This window comes from Anoplolepis gracilipes, chromosome 11 (genome assembly GCF_047496725.1).
Source record: "Anoplolepis gracilipes chromosome 11, ASM4749672v1, whole genome shotgun sequence".
In the NCBI taxonomy this organism is placed as follows: Eukaryota; Metazoa; Arthropoda; class Insecta; order Hymenoptera; family Formicidae; genus Anoplolepis; species Anoplolepis gracilipes.
Window position 1 is genome coordinate 11,108,278 of NC_132980.1, and position 26,598 is coordinate 11,134,875.

The 26,598-nt window shown below is 36.7% G+C and overlaps 2 protein-coding genes across 5 annotated transcripts; one reads left to right on the forward strand and one right to left on the reverse strand.

The window, feature by feature from the left end:
• LOC140671000 (pancreatic triacylglycerol lipase) lies at positions 1-2,307 on the forward strand. The gene is made up of 6 exons (XM_072901976.1): positions 1-673; positions 753-856; positions 1,142-1,449; positions 1,605-1,700; positions 1,779-2,024; positions 2,092-2,307. Exons 1-6 carry the CDS (start codon positions 146-148, stop codon positions 2,151-2,153), a joined length of 1,344 nt encoding a protein of 447 aa, XP_072758077.1. The 5' UTR covers positions 1-145; the 3' UTR covers positions 2,154-2,307.
• Nost (Nostrin) lies at positions 2,190-26,112 on the reverse strand. Of its 4 annotated transcripts, none has more exons than XM_072901963.1 (10): positions 25,625-26,112; positions 20,887-22,631; positions 18,894-19,424; positions 6,202-6,290; positions 6,037-6,116; positions 5,588-5,712; positions 4,608-5,072; positions 3,957-4,286; positions 3,701-3,853; positions 2,190-3,552 (listed from the first exon to the last, which is right to left on the reverse strand). In XM_072901963.1, the coding sequence occupies exons 2-10, from the start codon at positions 21,997-21,999 to the stop codon at positions 3,127-3,129; spliced, it is 3,312 nt and encodes a 1,103-aa protein (XP_072758064.1). In that variant the 5' UTR covers positions 22,000-22,631; positions 25,625-26,112; the 3' UTR covers positions 2,190-3,126. The 4 variants fall into 4 exon arrangements, with proteins under 4 accessions (XP_072758064.1, XP_072758065.1, XP_072758063.1 ...); XM_072901964.1 differs by having other exon boundaries at positions 20,887-22,515; positions 25,496-26,112; XM_072901962.1 differs by having other exon boundaries at positions 25,496-26,112.
• Between the last annotated feature and the right edge of the window lie 486 nt (positions 26,113-26,598).

Sequence of the window (26,598 nt, forward strand, 5' to 3'; positions counted from 1 at the left end):
CGTCAGGGTAAGAATGTTGTTTTTAAGAATTTTTGCCTTCTTGAGCAGTTATGCTCTATCTAATAATGATTAAGTCTTGATGAATTTTTTGAATAATCCAGCATAAATATAACATCAAACGTATATTGTACGTTAGTGCGTCACGATGATGTCCATCGTTCTCGTGTTCGTCGTTCTGTGCCAATTTTCCAGCATCAAGGAGTGTTCCTGCCTATGGCAACTGCAGACAACGAATATAACTCAGCCACTTAAAAATACATTAAACAAAACGATTCACGTTGCGAGAGGGGTAGCCACACCTCTCGTTAACGAGACCAGCTTGGTAAATTTTACATATACCATTCGTATGGGAATCAACTCTAGCGAACTGGATATTGAAGATAACGATGAAAACTTGTCGCAAGTGGACTGCTTCGGATTGGGAAAGACGGTCGCAAAAACTTTGGAGTGGTTCTTCATCAGCAATCCTAACGGCAGTTATGCGCTAAATGTGCGATTTTTCCTCTCGTCTAGAAAGCAACCGCATCGCGTGGAAGTGGTACTAGGCGAGCAGTTCGGCTTGGAATGGACAGATTTCAGGATAGAACGTAGAACGGTAATAATAGTACATGGTTTCCTAGCGCACGGCAAAGAAGAATGGATTAGTAATATGGAAAAAGCATTATTGCAATGGGTAAGAATCCATTGGTTGCGATCTCGTCTCTCTTCTTTGGATAGGGTCGTTCATTTTTTCACGAAACTGTGTAACACAGGATGACGTTAACGTGGTGGTGATAGATTGGAGCGCTGGCGGAAATACATGGAATTATTATAAGGCAGCGGTCAACACCAAAATAGTGGGATATCAGATATCAAAGTATGTAACTTTGACCGGACAACAAGGTCGCAAGTTCGAAAGACATCTGAAAGATGTTTCAAAAAAATTCGACAAATACCTTGACGATTCGTTCAAAATTAATATCTTAAAATGATCTTTGATAAAAAAAATGACAAATTCTTTGGATACATCTACGAGCTTTATTCTTTCATCTACAATGACTTCTTTCAAGAAAATCTCTTTCAGACGATTCTCGCGAACGATTGTGTTGTCCAGATTAAGAGAATCTGTGTTCGCTTTTTAACGTTGATACATTCATCAAAGATTTATAGAGCACGTGACGAACGCTACGATCAGCAATGAAGGATCAGACACGAGAAATTGGGGCTCCTTATATCTGATAGGACACAGTCTCGGCGCTCATATCTGCGGAATGGCTGCAAAGGAGCTGAAACAGCGACAGAATAGATGGACGGTGCACAGGATCACCGGTCTAGATCCAGCGCAGCCGTGCTTCCGCAACGCCGATCCATCCGTTTATTTGCATAAAAATGACGCGCCATTAGTCGACGTGATACATACGAACGGCAAATTACTCCTCAAACTAGGTCTCGGTTTACCCGAGGCTATAGGTATATATAACACATTATACAAAACAAGAAATATGCTTTTATCGCGCGTTGTCTCCTTCTTCAATGCATTCTTTGATCAATTTTTTTTTATTACAATTGTATTGTTGAAAATTCATTCACATGGTTCTTTTTTCAATCGATATCTTCGTACGTAGGTCATATGGATTTCTATCCTAATGGCGGTAGAACGCAACCTGGTTGTGCGAAAACGGAGTCATCGTATTACGATTACTTGCCGATCCCTATAACCGGTTAGTAGAGCTGAAAGTAAAACGTATTAGTTGGCTAATTTAAGAAACGGGAATTAAAATCTGTTTTTGCACTTTCAGCGATACAAAGAGCGATATGTAGTCACGGACGTTCCTATCTTTACCTTACGGAATCTTTGGTATCCGCTGCTACGCGTAATTGCAGTTTCTGGGCGCATAATTGGAATCTGACATACATGCATCTTACACGAATAATTGCCGAACCATGCGACACAAACATCTGCACGGAGATGGGCATTAGAGCGGAGATGTACGATCATCGCGGGACCTTCTTCGTGGCTACTGCTAGCACTCCTCCGTTTTGCGGTGAGTATTATTATTACTTGCTCTAAATAATACAATTCGTGTCTCGTGCGATATTATCCTGTTACAGCGAACAGCACCAGCATCATCGAGGAAGTAGACAGGCAATTGCGACAGGAACATTTCAATTAGTTATAGGATACAATACATCAATAAACAAAATTTACATATCTGTAAATAAATGCATTGTTAGCACATACTGTGTCACACAGTACATTTAAATAGCTTCTTATACCTAGATATTTACAATTCAATTGCGTTTGCACAATACAAATAATATGTACAATTTTTTGTGTTTCTTTATCCTCTTGTTTGTTTCGATGCACGCTGTTCAAAACACTGATTATTCTCATATATGCATTCAAATTCTTAATAAATTATAAAAAAGAAACACATGATAATCTTAATTCTTAAAATGAGATACAATACACACATATACAACGTGCTTGAAAAGTTTTCCAAGGATTTGGAAATACATCGATAGCTCTGAAGAATAAAATTATACAGAGAGTACAAAATAAGTAATTATAATCACTATGGCAGATAATAAATATGCCAGTTATTCGTATCAACTTCATACCTGTGGAAAAAAGTTTTATAATTTTTAATATTTTTTAATTAAATCTTCATAAATGCACCATTTATCTCTAACAAGATAGTATGCATGATAAATTATAAAATGTAATGTCAGATATAATAAAAAATCGATCTCTCCTTGAGAAGGATCTTTTATAAGTAAATGAGCACTAATTATATAACGGTAATAAAAATAATAAATATATGCAAAGAATAACGACGCGAATAATTAAAATATTTCCACTAGTGAGCGGACGCATTCCGTCTCAAACATGGTGGTAACTGCTATTTGGTATTAATTCTTATGTACGTCGTTGTTATTGTATGAACTTGTGAGTCAAAATATGTTCGATTTCTGCACATAAAAACAAGTAATCGTCACGTGTAACGTTCTATATTGGCACATTGTAACACTCTTACCTGATTCAGCAACGCCGGATGGAAATTTTAAGTAAGAGGACTCGCGTGGAACTTGTGAACGTTAATCGAGCGATGATTATTCGATGATACGATAAATCTTTTGCGTTTATTAATGTATGACTTGCACGTAAGTAGCCGGAAATATGCCGGTGCGGCCTCTACACTCGCCTATCCACCAACCGTCCGCCTGCTTCTGATGAACGGTTATCAAATCACCCGGATTGAGACTGAGCTCGTCGTTCAAATTCGCCGAGTACTGATAGATTGCTCGGCACTGCTCCGCGCCTTCGGTCTTGGCCGTCGTCACCACTTCCGTACCGTCAACCGCTTCCTGATTGTTGTTGTCCTCTGAATGACTGCTGAACTCATCAAAATCACTAAAATCGTCCTCGTCTGGAGGATTCTCGGAATTGCCGTCGCCAGCTGTCCGATCAACCCAATCACGTGTCTCGGCGTCCTGATCCTTCGTCAGACGCATCTCGAGTTCATCATCTTCTTGAATTTCAAAAGATTCGTTCTTTGCCCAAGAAGGAATCTGCAAGAAACGTAAACCATCGTCGTGAGCATGTTTAGCATGTTTTTATTAAACATGTAATTTTAATGTTTAAATTGTTAAAATAAAACTCGGCATTAGATGACCACATTTTCACTCTCTACTTTCCTTTGATATACGGCTTGCTTACCTTAAGAACACTTTGCTGCAAACCCTGCTTGTCTCTCGAAACTAAGATATGATCCGACAAGGGATGTTTGGATCGTTTGCTGCCTTCTACTTCCGCAAGCGTACCACCGACTTTATATCTGGCCGCCTCCAAGTACAGCAACATTGAACGCATCTGCGACAAGGTATAAGGATTAATTCATACATCTGTAAGTAGTGTATATATAATAATTTCAAACTCTAACTCCTAAATGCGTAGTTGACACGAGAAAACTTACATGATGCAACTTATCCGTCACGTTCTGCGCGCTCTCATCCGCCGCAAAGGCCGGTGTTTTGATGAAGGCCCGATGTAACGTTTCTAGACCCTCTCTACCCCGCCTCTCTCTCTCTAGATCTTGCCTAATCAGGTGCAATACCCTCACCAACGCCTGTTTCCGTCGTTCGCGATTCATCGCCAGCGTAACGTGTTCGGCATAAAAGTCCGGTAGCAGCTGCTCCGCGTTCGTCGCGTCGTTACTATCCATTCGACGTACGAGATTCTTCAGACCTTCAAGATCCTGCGATACGTTGCAACTGCGCACGGGCGTCAGCAAGCGATCGGCACTCTGAAGATAAAGCGTTACATATATATATATTCAGAACATATCCTAAAAGTCATCTTGAATTTTCTAGAAATCATCCGTCAAACAAAGCATTTAAAAAATTCTTGTTTTTAAAAAATAAGAATATATAAATAAAAAAATATATGTTTTTATATCCTAAATAGTTGTTAAACATTATTATCTTAAGCTTATGATGAAACATTTTACAATCTCATTTTTCATCTAGATAAATTAGATAATTTCAAAATAATTTGATAATTTATTTAAGAGCAACACAATTAATCTCCATTTCATCCCTTCTCTCACCCTCTTCTCCCGCATTACCTGTTGCAGTCGCGGTGCGAGCGCTTGCAAATGCGTCAAGTACACATTGGCGAAGTCCTTCAGGGCGCTTAGTCGCTCCTCCTCGAGCAATTCCATCTGTTTGGCGCCTTTTCTCACTGTGCTCTCGTATTCCAGCCTGGCCCTCTCGGCCCTCACGCTCACCGTGTAAAATTCCGTATCTGCGCGACGCGACGAGTCCTCAGCCTTTCGCCGTCTGGTCTCCAGCTTGTTCGCTTCCTTTTCTGTCATGTGGTGACTCGACAATTTATTGTTGCTCTGCTGACTCTGACTGATGGTCTGCAGCCGCGCTAGGTCCTGCAACCTCTCGTTCTCTCGCGCGCACGCGAAGCTCTGCTTCTTACTCTTTGCCGCTATCCCGCGCCACTCCTGGAGCGATTTGGATGCTTTGTCTACCGAATTCTCGATAGTCTTCCTCGATCGACCCTGCGTCTCCGCTACGCCCACCTGTGCACAAGATGAGCGTTATCCTCTCATTTTTTATTTCATGATCGTGAGATCTTGTAAATCAATTATTCTATTTATTTCAACTATCAACAGATACAAATTATTTTATATAAAAATTAAAACTTATTTTAAATCATAGACCACTCAGTGATACATCAATAAACATAATATTTATATAGAAATATTAAAGCATGTCATTAATCAATACAACTGAAAGTAATGTTAAAACATCAAATGCCATTTAACATGCATTTAAAAAATTCCAGCCCTGGATCCATCTCTTCCAGAACCACCCCGCATTATTATTTAACATTTTTAAGGAATTATTTTTTTAATTAAAATACATGTATTTTGAAATCCCGTAAAAGATAACGGACGATTTTTCAGATTTTAATATTGTTTTTATCGGTATGATCTCAGCGTAGTTACGTAAGCACGATCACGCGTACACAGTGACGCGTCTTTCCCTCCTTTTGCGCGACACGACGCGTAATAATTATCTCGAAGAGACTTACTCTGAGCGGTTTGGCAAGCTGCTCGCCCAGCGCGATGCCCCATAGCCGATGGGCTTCCGCAGCAGCCTCCATCTCTTCGCCGACACACCTCCATGCCTCGTTCACGCCTCCGTTGCTATTACCACCTGCATTACGAAAGACGCGCAATTCATTTATTAGACATGATCTTATTTTCTCTTTTTCGAGCACCGCCCATCTTATCGATCTCTTTGAAGCGCTCTCAATATAATAATAGTGCGATCAAGAAAAAAATTGATCTCACTACAAGATTCTTCTTCTATAAATGAAATAGTTCTCACTTTTTTTCTCTAGAAATATATATATATATATATATATATATTTATAATAAATATCTATAATAAATATATTATAATAAAATATCTTTATAACATTACTATATGTAATTATCAATAAAATAGGTGCAAAATTAACGTAAAATTGACAATCACCTTGATCCTTGGCGCAGGCCTTCGTTAACTTGCTACTGAGCTTGCTGAGTCCTTTCGCATAAGTAGCTTCCAACTCGGCTCTGAAAATGTACATATGTTTGCATTTTTTTCACGGAAGACTCGTATTTGCACGAAAGACACGAAAGGTAAAGAACCGAATACTACCTTTCGTGAAGAATAGATGCCAATTCTTTGCAGAAGTCGCCTCCTTGTTTGATGTATCTTCGTACGTCCTCGAAACCGCCCTGTCCTCCCTTTAAATAATAAGAAGAAATTAAAAACATTGCACGCAATAAAATTGTTCATTAATAAACGACTAAAATTTGTCTTTTTTAATAAATTTGAAAAAAAAACAAACTTTAAAGCCTCTTATTTTACAAAACACTTATTGTTTCACGGTTAACATTTCTAATGTACTTAAAAATATATGGTTAAAATAAATATTTTACCAATTGTGAGATTTCACAAAAATATCTTTATAACATCATCATTAAATAGAAAGCTCCTTCATATCAGAATTAAAAGGGAGAAACTTTATATGCGTGCAATAAAATTTCAAGCAGAGTGTTATTTCTAAATTCTATTTTATGATAAAAGAGAGAGTGGTAACATGTACGGAGAATAAATATCGATTTGCATTTAATTTTCTCATTTACATCTGATGCGCATATTAATATATTATTTATGACGATGATAATAATAGAGACGGAAAGAGACACATATATATATATATATATATATATATATATATATATATATATATATATATATATATAATGATGAGAATAAAATAGAATTATGTTAACGCAATTTTTCTCTTTCTCTTCCTTTCTTTCTCGTAGATCTTCAAACATTCAGATAATATAAAAAAAATTCGTCTCTCCCCATTTTCGCTTTCAATAAATAAAAATACTCATTCGATTCTACGCTTGAATACCCTTTGCCTCCGAGGAGAAGACGCATAAGTTAGCGGTAACCACGCATCGTGGCTCATCAGATACAATATTGCTAGCGCATCATACCGAATTAAGATGATTTCTTGCCTGCAAATCACATTTCCGATCACGTGTTATACTCAGGAAAAAACGGAATTCGATGCACGATGCGAGATGCTTAAATTTTTAACAGCAAAAAATGGAATTTTATAACAAGATAATTTCACGAGAGAAATGTGAAAAAAAATAAAAATTTGCAACTAAAAATTTAAAATTAAAATAAAATCTTGTTTTGCAAGAGATTAATCAACGTAACGTCACATTAAAAAGTATATATAATTACACAAAAAATACGGCTGTAGAGAGCAGGGATCTAAAATATAACGGTTACAATTTAAATATTAAAATAAAATAAAATACAACATATATATTAAAATATTCTAAATATATAATAGATACAATTTATATGATAAAAGCGTTCGCATTAATTTATTTTTTATTTTTACCTTACAAATGGTATCTATATTTATAATATTGTAATATATATGTTTAATTTTATTTTATTTTAGTCTATTATTTTAGTCTATCTTTTAGATCCCTGCTTTCTACAGCCGTATTATTTGTTTGTATTATTTAGAGAGCCGCTTTTATTTATTTACTTTTTAATTTATATATAATTATTCATTGTAAAATGATAGAAGCATAACGCGGGCTGTTTTTATTATTTCCCCGCGATTATACGATTGTGCCTGCTTACATTTTTCAATTTCTATAGCACGTAAAGTGTTTTAGTCACAGTGGAAAGCTGGGCGTATGTCATTATCCACTCATCCAGTCGTTCGCCTCTCATTGCTGTTACGCGGTGGCTTTGCTTTCTTATGTACTTGTTGCACGATATTATCATAAACGGTACTTACAAACGGTACTAATCTTTTGTTTACAAAGTACACACAGGTTATATAAAGGCGAATTATTGGAAATATTATCGATTCATGTAATATAAATTATGAACAGAGCACATTTCCTCTTTATTAATCCATTTAAAAAGAATCGAGAAAGTAACGTTTTGTGTTTTTTACAAAATAAAATTTCAATAAATATATCAATAAAATTTATTTTATTAGATAGACATTTTAGAGAGGAAGAGATGAATATACTTTGATAGAGAAACACTTTTGCGTGTATATTTGTGAAATGTTCTGATCCCAAACGGTAAGAGTGGATCACGGACTAATTTTTTTTTTTTCATAGCCGTCGCGCGTTTTTCTGATCCAGTGAACACGCGTGAAAGTCGATGTCGTGTATCCATGAAATTATTAATTAGGTACGACAATATTAAAGAACCGGTTCGTCGGTTAAAGTCACGAAATTTTGAAAAAGAAATCACACCGAATAAAAGAGAATGTCGCAAGAAACTATATTATATCTAAAATATCACTCAAAAAAATGATCTTGCAACTTCAACAAGAATTTTCTAGGTGTGAAAAATTTACTGAAACAGATAAATTATTAGCAACAACTGTGATACTGCATATATTTTGCACTTAATCGATTTAAATGACAGAGACAGAATTTATATCTGTACTATTAGTGTAATTTAGACGGAAAATTTGTCTGTGATGCCCATCTTTAAGACCTATTGCCAAGGACAATTATATTTGTAATTAATATTTGCCAATGGGATCTAAATTTTCTAGAGGTATTGCTAGAATATTGTTGCTTTAAATTCGATACGTGACAAACGATATTCTAACAGATGCAAAAAGTAGCGATAAATTTTAATTGAGACGTCTAGAAATCTATCTACATTAGCAAAATATTTTTTTGAGTGATGTGTATAAACAAACATTATTTCACATCTATGTTATTAAATCCTTTTGTATTTTAATGCGCTGACGCTAAGTTGGATTCAATCGCATTGCCCGGATACTGGCGAAAGGAAGCTCTCCCTCTCGCCGAGAAGGCCTCGTCCCGGAAGCTGCCGAGGAACGATAAAATCGCGAAACATCAGCTATAATGGCTTTTGTTCGCGCGCGATAAACGTTCCCGTGACTATCGGATATCGTGTTTCTTTTCGTTTGCCGTGCAAGCAAAGGTGACTGGTGTTCAATCCTGAATTAAAACTTAATCATAACCCGAGGTGATCGGTGAAAGTAAGCGTTAAACTTGATAGGCCCCGAGGGAAATTAAAGTGCCAATTAGCTCGGACATGTGTATGTGCATAAGCAAAGTCGCGATAAACTCTGATATGATACGCCAAAGATATACCTGTAGAACTGTAGCCAGAGAAAATGGAACAGTTTAGTGTAAATTTTAGCCTTCAAGAGTTCCACAAATGATGTCTAAAGTTGTGTTGGCTATACAGTCTTCAGAAAAAGTGACTGCATTGAAAATATTAATATTTATATTTTTCAGATTAAAAAATATTGAATAAAATTTTGTATTTTTAATTAATTATATATTTTATAGTTTATTTATATTATTTACTGTCATTTCTGATGTGCATTACATCAACGAAGGGCCAAAAACTTTTATATTTTTGAACATAAACATAAAATAATTGTCTTGTATATAACTTGAAAATTTTGACAACAGAAATATATACAATTCCAAATTTCAGGAAAATAATTATTTACAAAAAAAAAAATAATAAACTAGAAATTGTAATCAAACTTTACATAAATCATCTTGAATATTTAAAATACTTTCACAAAAAATTTACATTTTGCCATTTCTTTTTGCTATACGTAACAAAAACTTTTACTTCTCTTATACTGAATGACTTTTGAATCGTTGTCAAATTTTTTGTAGCACCTTTAAATGCAACATAAAATAATCTTTTCGTAACTTTTTCATTCCTTTCGACGGAAAATTACTATTGTACAAAGTACGGTGTATTAAATAAGACTAATGATTGTCAGTCGAACTAATCAGCTTTTTATGTTCGCATGATTCGAATTACATTGTAAGTTCTGAAACGTTAGTCATAGGGGATGTGTCATTCATAACTCACGTAATGATCATAATTCGAGAATATTTTTAGAAGGTGAAAAAAAAAAAAGAGGCAAATACGCTGATCTGAAATAAATCTCGCTATATAAAATAATTCGCTAATTTTATTACACATAATAGGCCACGACCTTTCGTTTTCGCGCAGATATTTCTCTGTGTGGGAAAAGAGATTACATCGCCGCGAACTCGACATTTGATCATCGTGCGTAATATCGTATTATGTAATATCGGAATGTAGTGGCTGCGCCGGCGAGATATTTTACATTTCCGTCTCGCGCGCGTCAAGTTACGTAAGATCGACTTCGAAGTCGTAAGAATGGGGGGATTGGGAATAAAATTTGGATTTCTATATTGCGACACTCTCTGAGCTTTCGTGCGTGTGTTGCGTGCAACGCAATCGATACGATACCTACGCATCTCTCTCGACACTCGTCAAGCTTGCAGACGATACGATAATGGGAACCACGTGTGCCTTCAAGCATCATAATCAAGACCTTTAAACTATTTTTATCCTCAATAAAAGAGCCTGTATATGGACGATTTACGTATTTTATCTCAACACTCTTTTATCATAATTTATAAATGATCAAAAACATCTTAGAATATAAAAGTAATTGACATATAATTACGCTTCGTAAAATAAATAATTTTTTTTATCCGAGGTAAATATATATTGCCTTGCACCGAAAAATATCTTTAAGATGATGATTCGGTGAATAATTTCTTTTTTTCTAACACATTTAATCTACTAAGATTCCCTGATCAATCGATATCAATTTCGCAAATATTAGTGAATTTTTTCGCAAATTTTATATTCATATAGTTGGAATGCTGTTATCTAACAATAAGAGAAATCTAAAGGAACGTCTGTTAATTAATTTTAGAATAAGAAAGAGAACAAGTTCGATATTTTAAGAAAACCTGATGAGATGATCAAAATTCCTAACAATAAATATCCCAGGGCAAATAATAATATTTCATTCGCTGACATAAATTACGCATACGATCTTTTCAATTTACGTATTTTTCCTGTAATCGGAATGAGGGAAAAGTCGCATACCGCGAATATCGTTGCACGGCTTGTTTGACAGATTTGATTTCGAATCGTGCGGGTGGTTTGTTTCGCAAAACCCTGTTATCGCGACTGCTTTCTCTTTCCATGTACAAGTGTACGTGTATGTGAATTTATTTTATTTTTTTTTTTCATTTATCGATACGATACACATGGAACGTTCGATTTTATCAAACGCACTTCTGCTATCAATGACGAACGATTAATATTGAGAATTGATATTGCCGACAAGATTGACAATCAGATCACTCATGCTAGATAAATAAAAGGGTGTACCCTTGATGATAATCTTCTCCATTAATTGTATGGTTATCTTCTTATCTGCGCACGGAAAGCAAGCTTTTTATATATAGACTAAATCATCTTATATTTTATAAACATTCGTAATTTTCACTGTAATTGTTAAATATTATCGTACGATTTTGACGAACACTTGTGCTAATAACATTACTCATCGTACACGCTGTGTGTGTTCGAAGTCGCTAGATGTTGATAAATGTTCAGCAAGTTCGTTAATAAAGATTATAAAAGTTATTCGGGTTAAATACACTTTTGAGAAACGTCGTGTTAGAATTTATGTGGCCATTCATTATATAAAAAAAAAAATCGAATAAGCGATGGAGGGCGTGTCGAATGGACATGGTCTATTTGTAATGCGGATAACAGAACAACTTTCTATGGATTCGGTCTAAATTTTACCGAAAGTAGACTCCACTGTCAGCATTTCGGTGATGTTAACGTAATCGTGATTACATCGGCATCAAAAATAATGACACTCGATCTATCTCATTGCCAGCCAAACGGTAGCTGCCGAGATATATTCCAAGTTGAAAGAGATCTCGACTTCTGAATCAATTTTATCGAGCGTGTCCTGAACGTAATAATTCACCATGAAAAATCGTTTCGCCACTGCCCGATAAAGCGGAAAGCATTTTAGTATTAATTAAAATAAATTTATGCGTGCGCGAGATATTTATGTATAATCGAGATACGAGGCGAAAGCTTATGATCGAATTGACTTGTGATCGAATTAATAAAATGTTACGGAAATTGCGGAAAAAAATTTTCTTCTACTTAATAATTAGAGACGCATCGTGTAATCGAATCTAATTTACGTAGTCTTCGTTATAACACCGTACTTATCCATCGGCACGTATCAGGCCGACAGTAGTAATTAAATGCGTAATCGATGGCCGTTCGTACGGCAGATTCGCCGCCTTTCAACCGTGCTAATCTTCGCTCACTGTATTAGCATTTAATATGTAGTCTCGCGTGGAATACACTCCATGAATCATACAAACAAATATAACTTTGCATGTTACGTTTTATACTAAAACTCAAGTAAAAATAAACGCGTATTCTTTTCTTATCGCTATTCGTATAAATTAAAATATTCAAAAATTTCAATAAAATAAACAGCTTTGAATTTTCTTGATACATACTATAGATGTTTTATACATATAAATTGCTTATATAAACGTAAAAAAAAAAATTAAATATAAGTGTAAAATTAATATAAATAATGATATATTATATTAATATTAATATATGAAAATTAAATATAAATATAAAATTACTATTCCCTATTCGTATAAATGAAAATATTCAAAAATTTCAATAAAATAAACACAGTTTAGAATTTTCTTGATACATACTATAGATTTTTTATACATATAAATTATACTTACATAAATATTTAAAAAATTGATTTAATTTTCTGAAATTATTTTCTTGAAAAAAATATGTTGCTCTAGTTACAAATCTATAAACCTGCTTTAGATGAATTTACGATTCAACGATAAAATTCGAGACAGAATTGTTTATAATTTTACCTGTCAAGTGTTTAATATTATTTTGTTTATATATTCTTTGAAGTAAAAAAAAATCAATATATTATCTCTAAAAGACAGTGAATAATTACTTACTGACTTTCACAATCAATTATAAGTATAACATATTGCAAATCAGTGAAATCTCACTAAAAGGATCAGCTAGTAGCTATTTCACAATAAGTGAAATTATTTTAATATATTTATTAATTTAATTTAATATATTTATTAATGAAATTTTCTTATCATAATCAATAAATCGGAGAAGTAAAGTATGAGTGTTTTTATTGATCTTCAATGATATCGCCATTTTAATCAGCATGTCATCATCACCATTAATTCAATTAGAGAGAGAGAGAGAGAGAGAGAGAGAGAGAGAGAGAGAGAGAGAGAGTATGCATTTTACTTATTGAAAGATTTTCTATATATTACATAATAAATAAAATCCCAAGTAGGACTCTGTCCTAAATTAGAATCTCTGTCATAAATTAGAATCGTTAATAAAGTGACTTTTATAATTCTGTTACGTTGTCGCATTTTTATGCAAGATACAAAACAGGTGAAATTGCGCCATCATCCTGAATAAGAACTGGTGCGAAATAAAAATTCTTATCGAGGTTTCTCGCGTTGCCAATGATCCTTTAATCCGAACGCGTAAACACCGTTACAACGACAAGTATCGCAAATGTTTCGCAAGTTAACGGTCGAAATAAGTCGGCGATTATTATCAATTCGCACGGGACTCGAAAGGTTAATCGATACGCCTATTCACGGTGCGTCGATGACGACAAACGGGCGTGCGCTTGCAACAGGTGGTTTATTGCCATTCGCTTCAATGGGACAGGTGCGCCGCCAGTCAACGACCAGTCGATGACCACTCGAATCTATTACAGAGCACGAATCCACACAAAGCGATCTGGTATTCTTTCGAAATATACAGTCGATTTATATTTATATTAATTTTCATGTAAATGCAGAACACGAGCTCGTTTTTATTGAAATTCATTATATTTTTTCTCTCGTCGCGCGAATAACAAATTTTAATAATTATTTATAAGTCCAATTGCCCGACACATATATGTATGCCAACCGCTCGTTTTAACGCGTATGTCGACCGCTTAAATACAGATGAGTCTGTACACATCCTTCATTAATGCCAGGCAACGCGTGTGAATTTCCCGAATGGGACTTCCCTTTTATCTTGCTGTATCAGCGAGAGTTCATCTTATATTTATCGCTAAACAAAAGAACTTTCATCGCTACAAGGAGCGGTTTCTTTGTGTTCTGCAAAAGACTATTATAACTCATCAAATTGTATCCTAATTTAATATCAAAAACAACGTATAACGATAGTCACGTATCGAGTCAATTATATTAGCAAATTTAGTGAGTCTTAGAAATTTAATTAACGACGGAAAACGATAAAATTTCTGTTAAAAAAAGTTTGACTTTTCGATCTAAAATGAAATAAAATCCTTCCCAAAGAGACGTTCTACACTCAAAAAAATGATCTTGCAACTTGAACAAAAATTTTCTAGGTGTAAAAAATTCACTGAAACAAATAAATTTTTAGCAAATACTGTGATATTGCATATATTTTGCTTAATCAAATTAAATGACAAAGACAGAATTTATATGTGTACTATTAGTGTAATTTAGACAGAAAATTTTTCTGCGATGCCTATCGTCAAGGACAATTATATTTGTGATTAATATTTGCCAAAGGGATCTAAATTTTCTAAAGGTATTGCTAGAATATTGTTGCTATAAATTCTATACGTGACAAACGATATTCTATCAGATACAAAAAGTTGCGGTAAATTTTAATCGAGACATCTAGAAATCTATATCTACATTAGCAAAATATTTTTTTGAACATAGACATAAGCGCAGACACATTTGGCGTCCTATGTGTTATAAAATAAATATAAAAAATTGATTAGAGAAGACTATAATATCTATATTTTTTATTTCGAGTTTTAAAATTTTTAATTATTTAAAAAATTTTAAATGTAGCTCGTATATTCCATGGATCATAAATTGTTTTTATATTCACTCAAAAAAATGATCTTGCAACTTGAACAAAAATTTTCTAGGTGTAAAATATTCACTGAAACAGATAAATATTTGTCCCAATGGGATCTAAATTTTCTAGAGGTATTACTAGAATATTGCTGCTATAAATTCTATACGTGACAAACGATATTCTAACAGATACAAAAAGTAACGATAAATTTTAATCAAGACATCTAGAATTCTATCTACATTAGCAAAATATTTTTTTGAGCGTATGTTCATCTACAAAGAGCAACGCGCATAATACATAACGCGTTTCTAATATGTAGATGGAAAATGGAAAATTGAGAGAAAATATAGTAGGAAAAAGTAGTAAGTAGAAAATTGAGAGTTAAATCTAACCACACAATCACGCTTGCATCTGATGCATCGAAAATATATTTTTTAAATATGGCAATTATCTCTTTCATCGTTCTCGTGTATTTTCTCACAATCGCGCGAACACAAGAACGATTATATCGTTACAAGAGAGCGAGATCGTACATGAATAATGACGAGCGTACGCGCGTTCCGAGAGACTTGTTCGCAAACTGCACACACCGTTGGAATATTTAACGAATCGCGCTATTCTCTCTCTCTCTCTCCTTTCCCTTTTACCGGCAATACACACTTCCTCCACGTTTAGCCTTCTCGCGGAGAAATCGCGGAGGTCGCGAAGACAACCGCCCGCCTGTCTTTCATTCGCCGCTCTTAAGTGCACGCGCCGCACTTTCCATCGCGCTTAATTTCGCACACGTTGGCGAAATATATCTCCATAGAAATTTTCTTTCTTTTCGTTTTTGCACGCATCGCTCAGTCTCCTTTAACGTCAATGGCGTTGCGTTGCGTCAACCATTGGGAAATTGCACAAATAAGAACGCATTTTACGTGACGAGTTTGGTAGCGGTAATTTTTTACAATTTTTACAAAATTAAAGCTCTTTAAAATAAGCGAATCCATAAGAGGACTAGAGAGAGAGAGAGAGAGAGAGTGTGTGTCAAACAAAAATATACCAGTCATATTAAACGACAATTAACAATCGTGTGACGGTAATTGTCACACGTCAATCGAGTGCGTTGGCGATAAAATTGCTCGATCGTTATTCGTTAAACGCAAGTAAGCGTTTCTCTCTAATCTGTCTGTTCTGCTGTCGAGAAAATCGAGACACATAATTCCATTTACAGTGCTTCACGTCCTTGACGGATTTATACGTCACGTATCGCGGCAAAATTAACGACGGAGAAACTCGCGATGTGACCCCCATGCTACGCTATCGAGGCATCTGCGGTCGAATGCAACTGCAGTCAAGGTGCAGAGCGCAATCTTTTCCGTTCTCCAGGGCCACGGGTCTCTAAACACGCTTTGTATAAAATGTGCAAAACTACGGGAACACACATGGAAGGCAGTCAAGCGTATACATGTCTATATGTATATATTTCTCTCCCTCTCTCTCTCTCTCTCTCTTTGTGTGTGTGTGTGTGTGTGTGTGTGTCTATGCGCCAAACAAAGTCGACTATTTTCTCCACGCAACTTTCCCACACTTTCCATGCTTTGCTTTTGCGATGCTTTGAAGCATGCTCATGTCTGGCGCCATTTCTCTCGGACAAGTCGATAAATCTCTCAATTGGACAAGCGGTCTCTCTTATAAAATTTCGACTCGGGGAAAGCGGATGCGAACGGGGAAACGGGCGAGCGATATATCTTTGCTGTCGTCCAACCGTGTATTAATTATACATTTGTAACTTATTAATTAAAGATTGCGAAATTTTCGAATCACTCTCTCCGTGCTCTTGGAAGATTCATATCTGTTGGGTTTTGTACTTTTTCAGAGCCACAGCTCTGTAGCTTTCCAAAAAGAAAAATATAGATATATCGTAGAAACTAATTTCAATTAATTTTTCACTAAAGCTTTGTACTTGAAGTCTTTTCTTTTTTACAAATTTTTATCAGAACAAATTTAAAAGAAAGATTTGTAGACGATTAAGAAATCACTATACGTGAAAAAATTCGTGCGAAATCTGTATGCTAATATTCGTCAAAGAAATATCAATTCACCAAGGATAATCAGCAGAAATCAGAAAAAAGGAAAAAAAATCTTCAACGCGTAATAGTCACCTTCGAGTGACATAATAATGTATAACCTTTGGTAAATCGACAAAAAACATTTTAAACACGTCAGAAATTGCTGTAATAGTGAAAGTGATTTCCAACGTGAAAAATGTCATCGAGTGAAAAAAAAAGCGCATGGGAATTTAGTTTCTAGCTACACGGATGTCGCTTATTTATCGCGCGTGCATCTCGTAAAGTTTCATCGAAATGGCTACTCGGTTTGTGCCTGCTATAAAATATCCGTGGAAACGCGGTAATTTTCTGCAGACAGCCAATGAGCAGCGCGTTGCGCAAAAAGTAGCGATGAAAATTCACACGTGGCTTGGCACGTGAAAAGTCTTTTTTATAAGATATTCCTAAAATGACCTGGATAATAAACCTTTTCATAATAGAAACTAAAAAATTTATAAATTACGATAATTAAAAATCAATGCCACGAATTTCTTAATCAAGGAAATACATCTACAAAATTTGCGAATAATAAAATAAGTAAAGAAAAAATTAATATAGCGCATTTCCAAAAACGATTGGACATTTTTTAATTTCTACCCAAGATTCACGTTATAATTGTAATTTTTGCGTATCTTTCTTGTCCAGAATTTAAAAATTAAATGAGATTAGAGAAAACAAGTTGAATAGATATGCGGCAATAAAACGTCATTCAATATTAATGTATGAGTCACGAATTCCCAAGCGTGATATTTCAATCAAGTGTCAGATTCAATTGTTTGTAGACAAACTGCATTTGATTTGCGTAAATCACATCGAGAGATAAGCATAAAAATTTTCCAAGCAACAAAAAAATGATCGCATATATAATTATATACATTTATAACAGATATGTATATAATATATTGTGTGTATATATATATATATATATATATATATATATATATATATAGCAAGTAAAAAACAATTTAGATACATTTCTCTAGCATGTCTTTTCTAAAGTTGTTACGTTCACCTTTTCACTACAGCTTTTAATCACCCGTATCACAAAGATTACTCTCAACTTTCATTAAAGTCCCTCGAACGATCCCTTTCATCATTTTACACGACACGGTTTTTAACGATCTCGATGTTAACCTAAATGAACTGTAAAGCTCATTGAATGAATCGTAAAGCTTATTCGGTCTCATTCATTACGACATTACAAACGTGACTTTTAACAACTCCCACATGTGGACTACTTGACAAGAACAATGAAATAGAATATTTAATTAACGGTGCAGCGAAAGATTCAAAGGGCAGTGCCGTGAAGAAGACATGCTAAAAATGAACTTTAAATACACTACAAATATTGTAAATATCAAAAATATTTCTATCGAATACAGAAAGTTGCTTGACATTAATATACGTACATATATGTATATTAAATTCCATGCAATTATTTTATACATATTAATAACATATTATATATTAATAAAATACTATGTAATTAAAATATACATATATATATATATATATATATATATATATATATATAATATATATAAATTTATATAACTTGTCATAATATTCTACGTATTCTTCCGGTATCAAAGGTAGGAATAAATTAGCCTCTTTCATTATTATCGATTAATGATTTAGAATTAATCAAACTAATTTGGAATTATTCATTATATAACGATGCTTCGATAAAAAAAATTCACTTTACAATTTCCACCGACTACGCCCTTTTCCTACTCATTCTCGCGTGTTTTCTCTTTCTCTCTAACTTTAAGAATGCACATCACGTTCGATCGTAATGCCAATGCTGAGTGCGCGACAACTGCGCAAACACGTCAGGCAGCATGCAACGGGAGAGGAAAAAAAATAACAAGACTTTGAGAGAGCGCAAAGTACCTCCTCGAACTCGTAGGTCTGCAACAGATGAGTGGAGGCCATTAACCCTCTGATTGACCCGAGCATTCTCCTCTTAATCAGGCCACCTTTCCCACCGTGATCCCTCGACGTCTCGCAGCCAGCCTCTGCCGGTGCCGCCGCCGCCGTCGTCGTCGTCGTCGTCGTCGTCGGCGTTGTCGACGACGCTCTCGTCTCGTCGTTCTCTACGTTCAAGCACAGCTTGTCCATACTGAACGACACCGGCGGCTGCAATTTTGTCCTGCTGTTCTCCAAGATGTCGTCCGAGCTCACCGTCTTCCTTTTCAAATTACCGCGTAATGTCCGGGAACCGTTCGCCTTCTCCGAGTCGGGCGACGCCGACATTGGTCTCTCCGCATCGTCGGAGACGTTCGCCTCCTCCGATACCGACGACAGTCCGAATTCCTCCACTCTGGTGATCGAGCCGGACTCCTGGGTACGTGCTCGCGTCAGATCGTAGAAGCCGCGCTGCTTGCTCTTGGACGTTCGTGCGAAAGCGGCATCGTCTCGCACCTTGACGCGAGAATGAAGTTTCTCGATGAAAAATCGATCAAAGTACAAAGTGGAAAGGCTCGATTGAGAATTCTTTATTTCTGTGCGCGTTTTAATCGCCAGAGTATTATTATACGAAAAATGAATTTTTCCCGCAAACTTATATACAAAAAAAGAGAGTAATTATTTCCTACAGTTTTCTTCATGTCGAATATAATTCTAACAATTTTGAAAAATTTACGACTAAAATTTGTTTCAAAAGAACCATTTTGTATAAATTCTTTTTCTGAATTAATAATTGAAAAATCGAATTAAAAAAATTATCCGTAATCAATGGCTTAATTTACCTCTTCTTGCAATAAATTTCGTGTATAACACTGATATGAAAGTCTAATACTTAATTAAATAAATTAAATAATATACTAAAATAATTATATAATTAAATGAATTTCTTCTCAATAAATTTGTTGCTGACAATAAAAAAAATGTTATTATATTTAATTTTGAGTAATACTAACTAGAGTAATACTTTTTCAAGACATTGCATAATACAAGGCATGATAAACTACGTTAAAACAACTCTTTATTATTACAACTTTAATTTCTGAAATTTATTAAAATTGTGATAGAACATTTGTGAGACTAAAATTCAATGGAACTAAAACTGCAAGAAATGAGTTTCTCTCGATTTTTCTTTAACCACGTTACCGAACTGTTTTTGCAACATTGTGTTTTCCTCGCTTTCCATGAATCGAGAAACTCGGAAATCTTGATATTCGAAACCCACATTATGTTATTTAGCCCAACGTTGCCATCTATTATAGCCAATTGTAGGATCCTCGGGCGACGAAGTAGCGAATTAGGGTGAAAGCGGAATAAATCCGTAATTTGCGAGGGTCCACTTTATACACCGAGTTGTATACTTAACTCCTCTACAAATTATAAACTCATCCCGCCGAATTCCTCATATATACATATATATATATATATATATATATATATATATATATATATATATATATATATAAACCGAGCAACGGTATAAACATTAGTTAAAATTGACCAATTTAAGCAAACGGATTCAACTAATTTCCATAAATGACGTCGATTATAAATTTTTTCTTTCCACATTTTTTGACAGTTTCTCTCGGTGTTCATTTTCTCTATTCTAATGAAACGTGCGCAGCGTAAAAATATCCTTTCAATGCACAATTTTAATTTTCATTCTACGCATGTGCCTGGTGAAATGTGAAGTAATAGGAAAGAAGAGAAAGTGCTAAATACGGAGGTACCAAGAATACAGAAATGCCAAGAAAGTCGGACTACAAAAGCTGCATGTAAATCTTGCCTCCGATAATTAAACGAAGTTCTCTACTTGTGTTTTCTAAAAACTCTTTTATATTCTCCGTCTATTTTAAACTAATGTTTATTAATCGCGCGTCGATTTTGCGGCTATTTTTTTTTTTTTCCTTTTCGATGCTACCTCGGGACTGAGAGCGCCGACCGCCTGCAGCCTCGCGTGCCTGTTTACGACCTCGCCGATCCTAGTCCTCTCCTCTCGCAACCAGCTACGCATCCTGCCCCAGGCTTTACCCAATCGCCGCTTCTGCAGTTTTATCCGCCTGCTGCGGTCGGAACCGCCGCTCACTGAGCCTTCCTCGTTCGGGCATTCGGGATCAGAGTACGATCCTGACATCGATGCTATCCCGGCGTCGTAGCCGTCGCTGTCGGACGCGCCGTAGCTTCTTCGGCCGGACTTGAGCGACCTGGTGGAACGTTTCGTCTGGTCGCGTTGTTGTTTCCTCTTGTAGAGAGAAACGTTCGATCGTGCCGTCTCTCCCTCTTGCGACTCGTTCAAGGACACGTCCTTGGCCGGCCTCGGCACGTCGTAGAGAGCCTGAGTCGTCGGCGACGAGGATTCGACACTCATCGGTTCCTTATCGTCGGATTGCTCCAGGGAGACTCGACTCGGGACGGTGCTCTTAGGAAAATCGTACAGCTGATTCTCCGGCGAGTCCTTGACCCCCCGATCGCTCGTGTCGACCTCCAGAATCACTATCTCGTCCCCGTCATCGTGAAATTTCTCGTCGACACGCAGGAAGCTGAAGCTGATCGTCGGCACTCCGTCGACGTCTGTCTCTACCATCGTAGTGGCGTTCAGCTCCACTGTGGTGCTATGCCTCTTCCTATTTTGATTTCTATCGTTTAGAGCTGCCTCCTTGTTCTGATACAACGCTTCGTTAAACGACAAGGGTCTTGCAACTATCGTCGTATCCTTTTCCAAACATTTAACAACGTTCGCGTCCCCCGAGGCTCTAAGATCTCTTGTACGAGTCTCTTTCTTGAAGGAACAAGTCTCGGGATTCTTATCGGTAGAGTCGACTTCTGATGTCTCTTTCTCGCAAGACTTCTTACTCTCCTCGTTGTCCACGACATCGCGTCGTTCCGTCTCCTCGTGGAACTCGCGACAATGCACGATAATCGGTGCCGGAACATCGTACCACGTTGCCGTCGCGACACCCACAGTGTCATTGCTCAAGGTCGAGCTCTTCGCGGGCGACCTCAAGGCTGTCAAAACATGTCTCACCTCGTTCATCTCCGATATATATATAATGTGTGTAATATGTATAGAACGATAACAGAGTTCTCTCTCTCTCTTTCCTCACGACCTTTGATTCTAATCTACAATCAATACCCCTTGAGTCTCTTTTCTTCACTCCTTCTCTTTCTCTCTCTTTCTTCAGCTAGATCCCGTTGCGTGAAACGCCATTAAGTCACGATTGAATCGCGACGAGCAACGGTGTAGCAATACATGTCTATTACCGCACACGGGAAGAACGTCGTTAGCCGCGATATCCACATTTCCTATTCTATTTCCTCGAGCGAGCGGAAGACTTTTGATTTCCGACTGTTAATTTTCGTTATAGACGAAGTAAGATGGTGTTAAAATCGAGTGATATTATACTCTGTCGTCGCATTCGATGCGAGTAATTAATGCGCGTGACACTCTTATCACGCGGAGAATTCTTCGCGTTCCTCTTCTTTTCATCAGAATTTTTCTTCGTACGAAGCGTAGGAGACTATTTTCAGATGGTCCCATATTTTACATCGCCTAAACATACTTTCCATTTTGTCACTTGTCGACTAAATTTAACATCACACATATCCCCACGGCTTATTTCTTTCATTCACGCAAAATCGCTTTCGTTTATCCGTCAAAGTATTATCCTATTACAAATTTCGCTTATAGTAAAAATATTACAGTCTCGTCTTCACAATCTCTTACGGCAAGGACACTGCAATTTGCCGCATCACGCGCGTATCACTTATCATCATTCCCAGCGAGAATGCCAATGCGACGCCTCGAAATTCTTACATCCTACAAAAATTTCACAGCAAGGCCTCGAGATATAAATTCCGCGGAGCGAATCACTCTATATTCTGCAATCTGTCGCCTCGGACTTTCGTCTATTCTTGCGCAACAAAAAATTCTCCAGACATGGACGAGGAAGGAGCCTCGATAGAAGAGCCTTCGTGCCACAATCAAGCCGGAGACACTGGTATGACGCGAAAGTCAGAAAAGGAGCGACACGCAATAACGACAATGACGTTTCTGCTTCGCGAAGGAAGGGGAGGTGAAGAGGAGCAATGGTGCGGAACCAATATTACATACATATACGAGATAAGGAGAGAGAGAGAGAGAGAGAGAGAGAGGGAGAGTGACGTCGAATAAATTTACCGCGAATATATATTTACCGCGCTTCGCTTTATTTACGAGTCATCGGCTTAACGCTCACGTGCCTTGGAAACGCAACGGCGCCGTCGCGAACAGATGGAATCGCGAGCACGCGCGTGAGCAAATGACGTTTCATTCGAGCGCGAGGCGAGAACGACAGCCCGGCTATTATGTAATTACGAGGTGTCGCGTTCCAATTTTCGTCCGAGGATAATAACGTCCACGTTATCTTTCCTTCCTCCTTGCCGTTTTTCGCGCTCTCGTTGCGCATCACGCGCGACCGCCCGACGTCACGTCGCGCACTGGATAGCGCGTCGGGCCGCGGACGGCGACGAGTCTTCTTCGATGATGATCGGCCGGATTCGCGTTAGCGAGCAAAAACCAGCCGCCGCCTCGGCTCGGCGCGAGTCCACCACGGCGACGCGAATTCGCAAAAGTTAAATTCGTTGCGCTTTCGTGCGGAATTGCACGCCGTACAGGTGTACGTCGTGCGAAACGTCAAACACACATGTTTCTAAAAAAAAAAAAAAAAAAAAAAAAAGACAAATACTTGTTTCAAAAAAACGAGGAAAAAAAGGATACTATGTTTTTGCTCGAAAAATGCGTTAAATCAATCAAATAATTTTGCAGAATTGCACGCCGTAGAGGTGTACGTCGTGCGAAACGTCAAACACACATGTTTCTAAAAAAAAAAAAAAAAAAAAAAAAAAAAGACAAATACTTGTTTCAAAAAAACGAGGAAAAAAAGGATACTATGTTTTTGCTCGAAAAATGCGTTAAATCAATTAAATAATTTTCTTTTAAAATCCAAAAAAATATACATATGTCGAATCACTATACAACAGAGTTAACGCGCTAATCGATCCGCTAAACGCTGACCTCCACGACGGTAAATAAAGACGATAAATATGTATGTATCCGCGCGTGATATCGATCTTGAAATGGTATTAAATATTCAACGTCGAATCGAGACTGGAACGCGTTACGGTTTTCGAGGATAATCCCTGAAACGAGTCCGACACGATCACAAACATCACCGTGTTATGCGAAATCTTTGACTTCCTACGCGTCCGTATCGGAGCGACGCGACGACTGCCACCTGGAAGTTGGCATTATACAATCGCGGCGGACAATTATGTTATATACCGTGTGTACCCCTATTGCGCAACCGCACACCGGCGTATTCTTTTTGCGGCGGCACGTTTCGCACTTTATCCCGAAGAATCGTCGATCCGTGATCTCGAATTAGCCGAGAGATCGTCCCCTCCTCTCTGCTTCCTACAACGATATTATTACGCCGCGGGAAGCGATCGTCTAAAGAGATCTCTCTCTCTCTCTCTCTCTCTTTCTATACTTTGTAGTTAGTAAGGCATTGTAATTTCAATTAAAATGCTATTAAATCGATCGATAAATTAAAGCTTAGATAATTAAATATCAAGATATTCAATGAAACATGCTTTGTAATGATTATTCATTAAAGATCTCAAACTCTTGCATTGTAATTTATTTAATTGAATTTATTGCGCTCTTTTCTGCAACGCTCGGTTTATCTTTCATCCTCTACTTGACGAATAAATAACAATTAACTAATGCTATAAAATTCTACGAACATTAAAAAAGATAAATTACATTTCTCTTCCTTATTCTGACATTTTGTAAAATATCTGCAATGATGTGTCATATGTTTATAGAATATTTATAAAAAAAATAAGAGTGAAATTTTTTTATATCTCTCGATTTGAAAATTCCTGCACGATGATGATTACTTTGCATTCCACTCACAAAGGTGTAAAAATCGAGGCCACGCCGGCATTCTCGCTGTTGCTCGAATAAGCAACGCGGTTGTCACGAAAATAGATACTCTACGGACCAACGCTAATTCCTTGCGAAGAATTATCTCTTTAATCTCTAAATAGCCACATGATTTTAAACAAACTCTTTGCTGCTTGCTATACAACATTATAAATAATGATACGGCAACATTTTTCATATACACAATAAAAGAACATTTTATATAGAGAAAAGTTAAATATAATGTGTATTATATATATAAAAATGTAATAAAAATATAGCATCAGAAATAAAAAGTAACGCATAATTCCAGCAAATCTCTCAAACAAAATTTAAATTTAATCTTCGCGCGTTCTTTATATAAATCGATCGCGATTCATTTCGATTAGTTTTATCTTTGCGTTCCACAAAATGTCAAGGTTCGTTGTTACAATTCAGTGTCCTCGAAAAGAGAAGAAGAGAGATAGGAAGAGAGAAGATGGAAACTCATCTGGGTATATACAAAATACTATACAATGCCTGAGAGCAATTATATATGTATCAGCCTTGCTTTTTTTATACTCACAATCAAATTAAATAATACTAGTATTTTAAACTCGATAAACGACAAGCTCGTCAAGAGCCCAAATTTCGTCCCCTCCAATTTCTACCCCCTCTCATATATAATACATATATAACGTATATCCTCTCCCACCGATTTTTCTAAACTCCTCTCGATCGCTGTCGCGCGCATCAAGATCGCGGTCGGGATCCCCCGCGAGAATTCGCGTTCTTTCGACACTATATAACAATAGTAACTGGAAACACACGGCAGGTGCACACGCAGGAGAGAAAGATACACGCTCGTACGTACAACGTACCACGTACGCGCGTTTTAGGCGCGTACGTGCACGTAACGCTGCACCGGAGTCAACTGCGGTGCACGGTTGCGGACCGCTCGTCGTACTTTGCGGGAACGAGTGCGGAAACGCGTCAAGCACGCGCGGCGGGGGAGGGGAAAGGGGGAAGGGAGAGAGAGAGAGAGAGAGAGAGAACCAGCATGCGTGCACCGGAGTAACCCAAAAACGAACGGTAGCATAGAGAGCACAGAATAGAGTTTTAAGACGACTTGTCTCTAAATGCGGTTCTCTCTATCTCTAGGCGGGGGATTACGGCTAGGGTTTGTGTGTGTGTGTGTGTGTGTGTTTTTCCGTTTCTCGGATTATATTTAACCCGCGCTGCCCTTAGCCGATCTCTTATCCCGCGGCTTCTCTTGTTCATTTGTCCGCGTAACGAGAGTCGCACGTGTGTCGCGCATGCGGAGCTTATGCGACTAACACACGTGTATAATAGAATTATTAAAGAGAAAGACAGGGAGAGGGAGAGAGAGAAAATTTGCATTTGCATTCTGTATATTTTGGAAAAATTCGAGTATAATTAGTTTTTCTAATTAAAATAATTTTTGCCTTAAAAAGTAAATATAATGTTTATTAAAAATTCAAATACTGAGATATTAAATTGTTCGTAGATTAAAAAATCCTTGTAAATATTAAGAAAAAAGACAAGTTGGAAATGAAATAAATAAATTGTATAAGCCATCAAATGTGTTATTTATGATTATCGAGAATAATACGGAGCTTATGCGACCAACACATACGTATAATAGAATTATTAAAGAGAAAGAGAGAG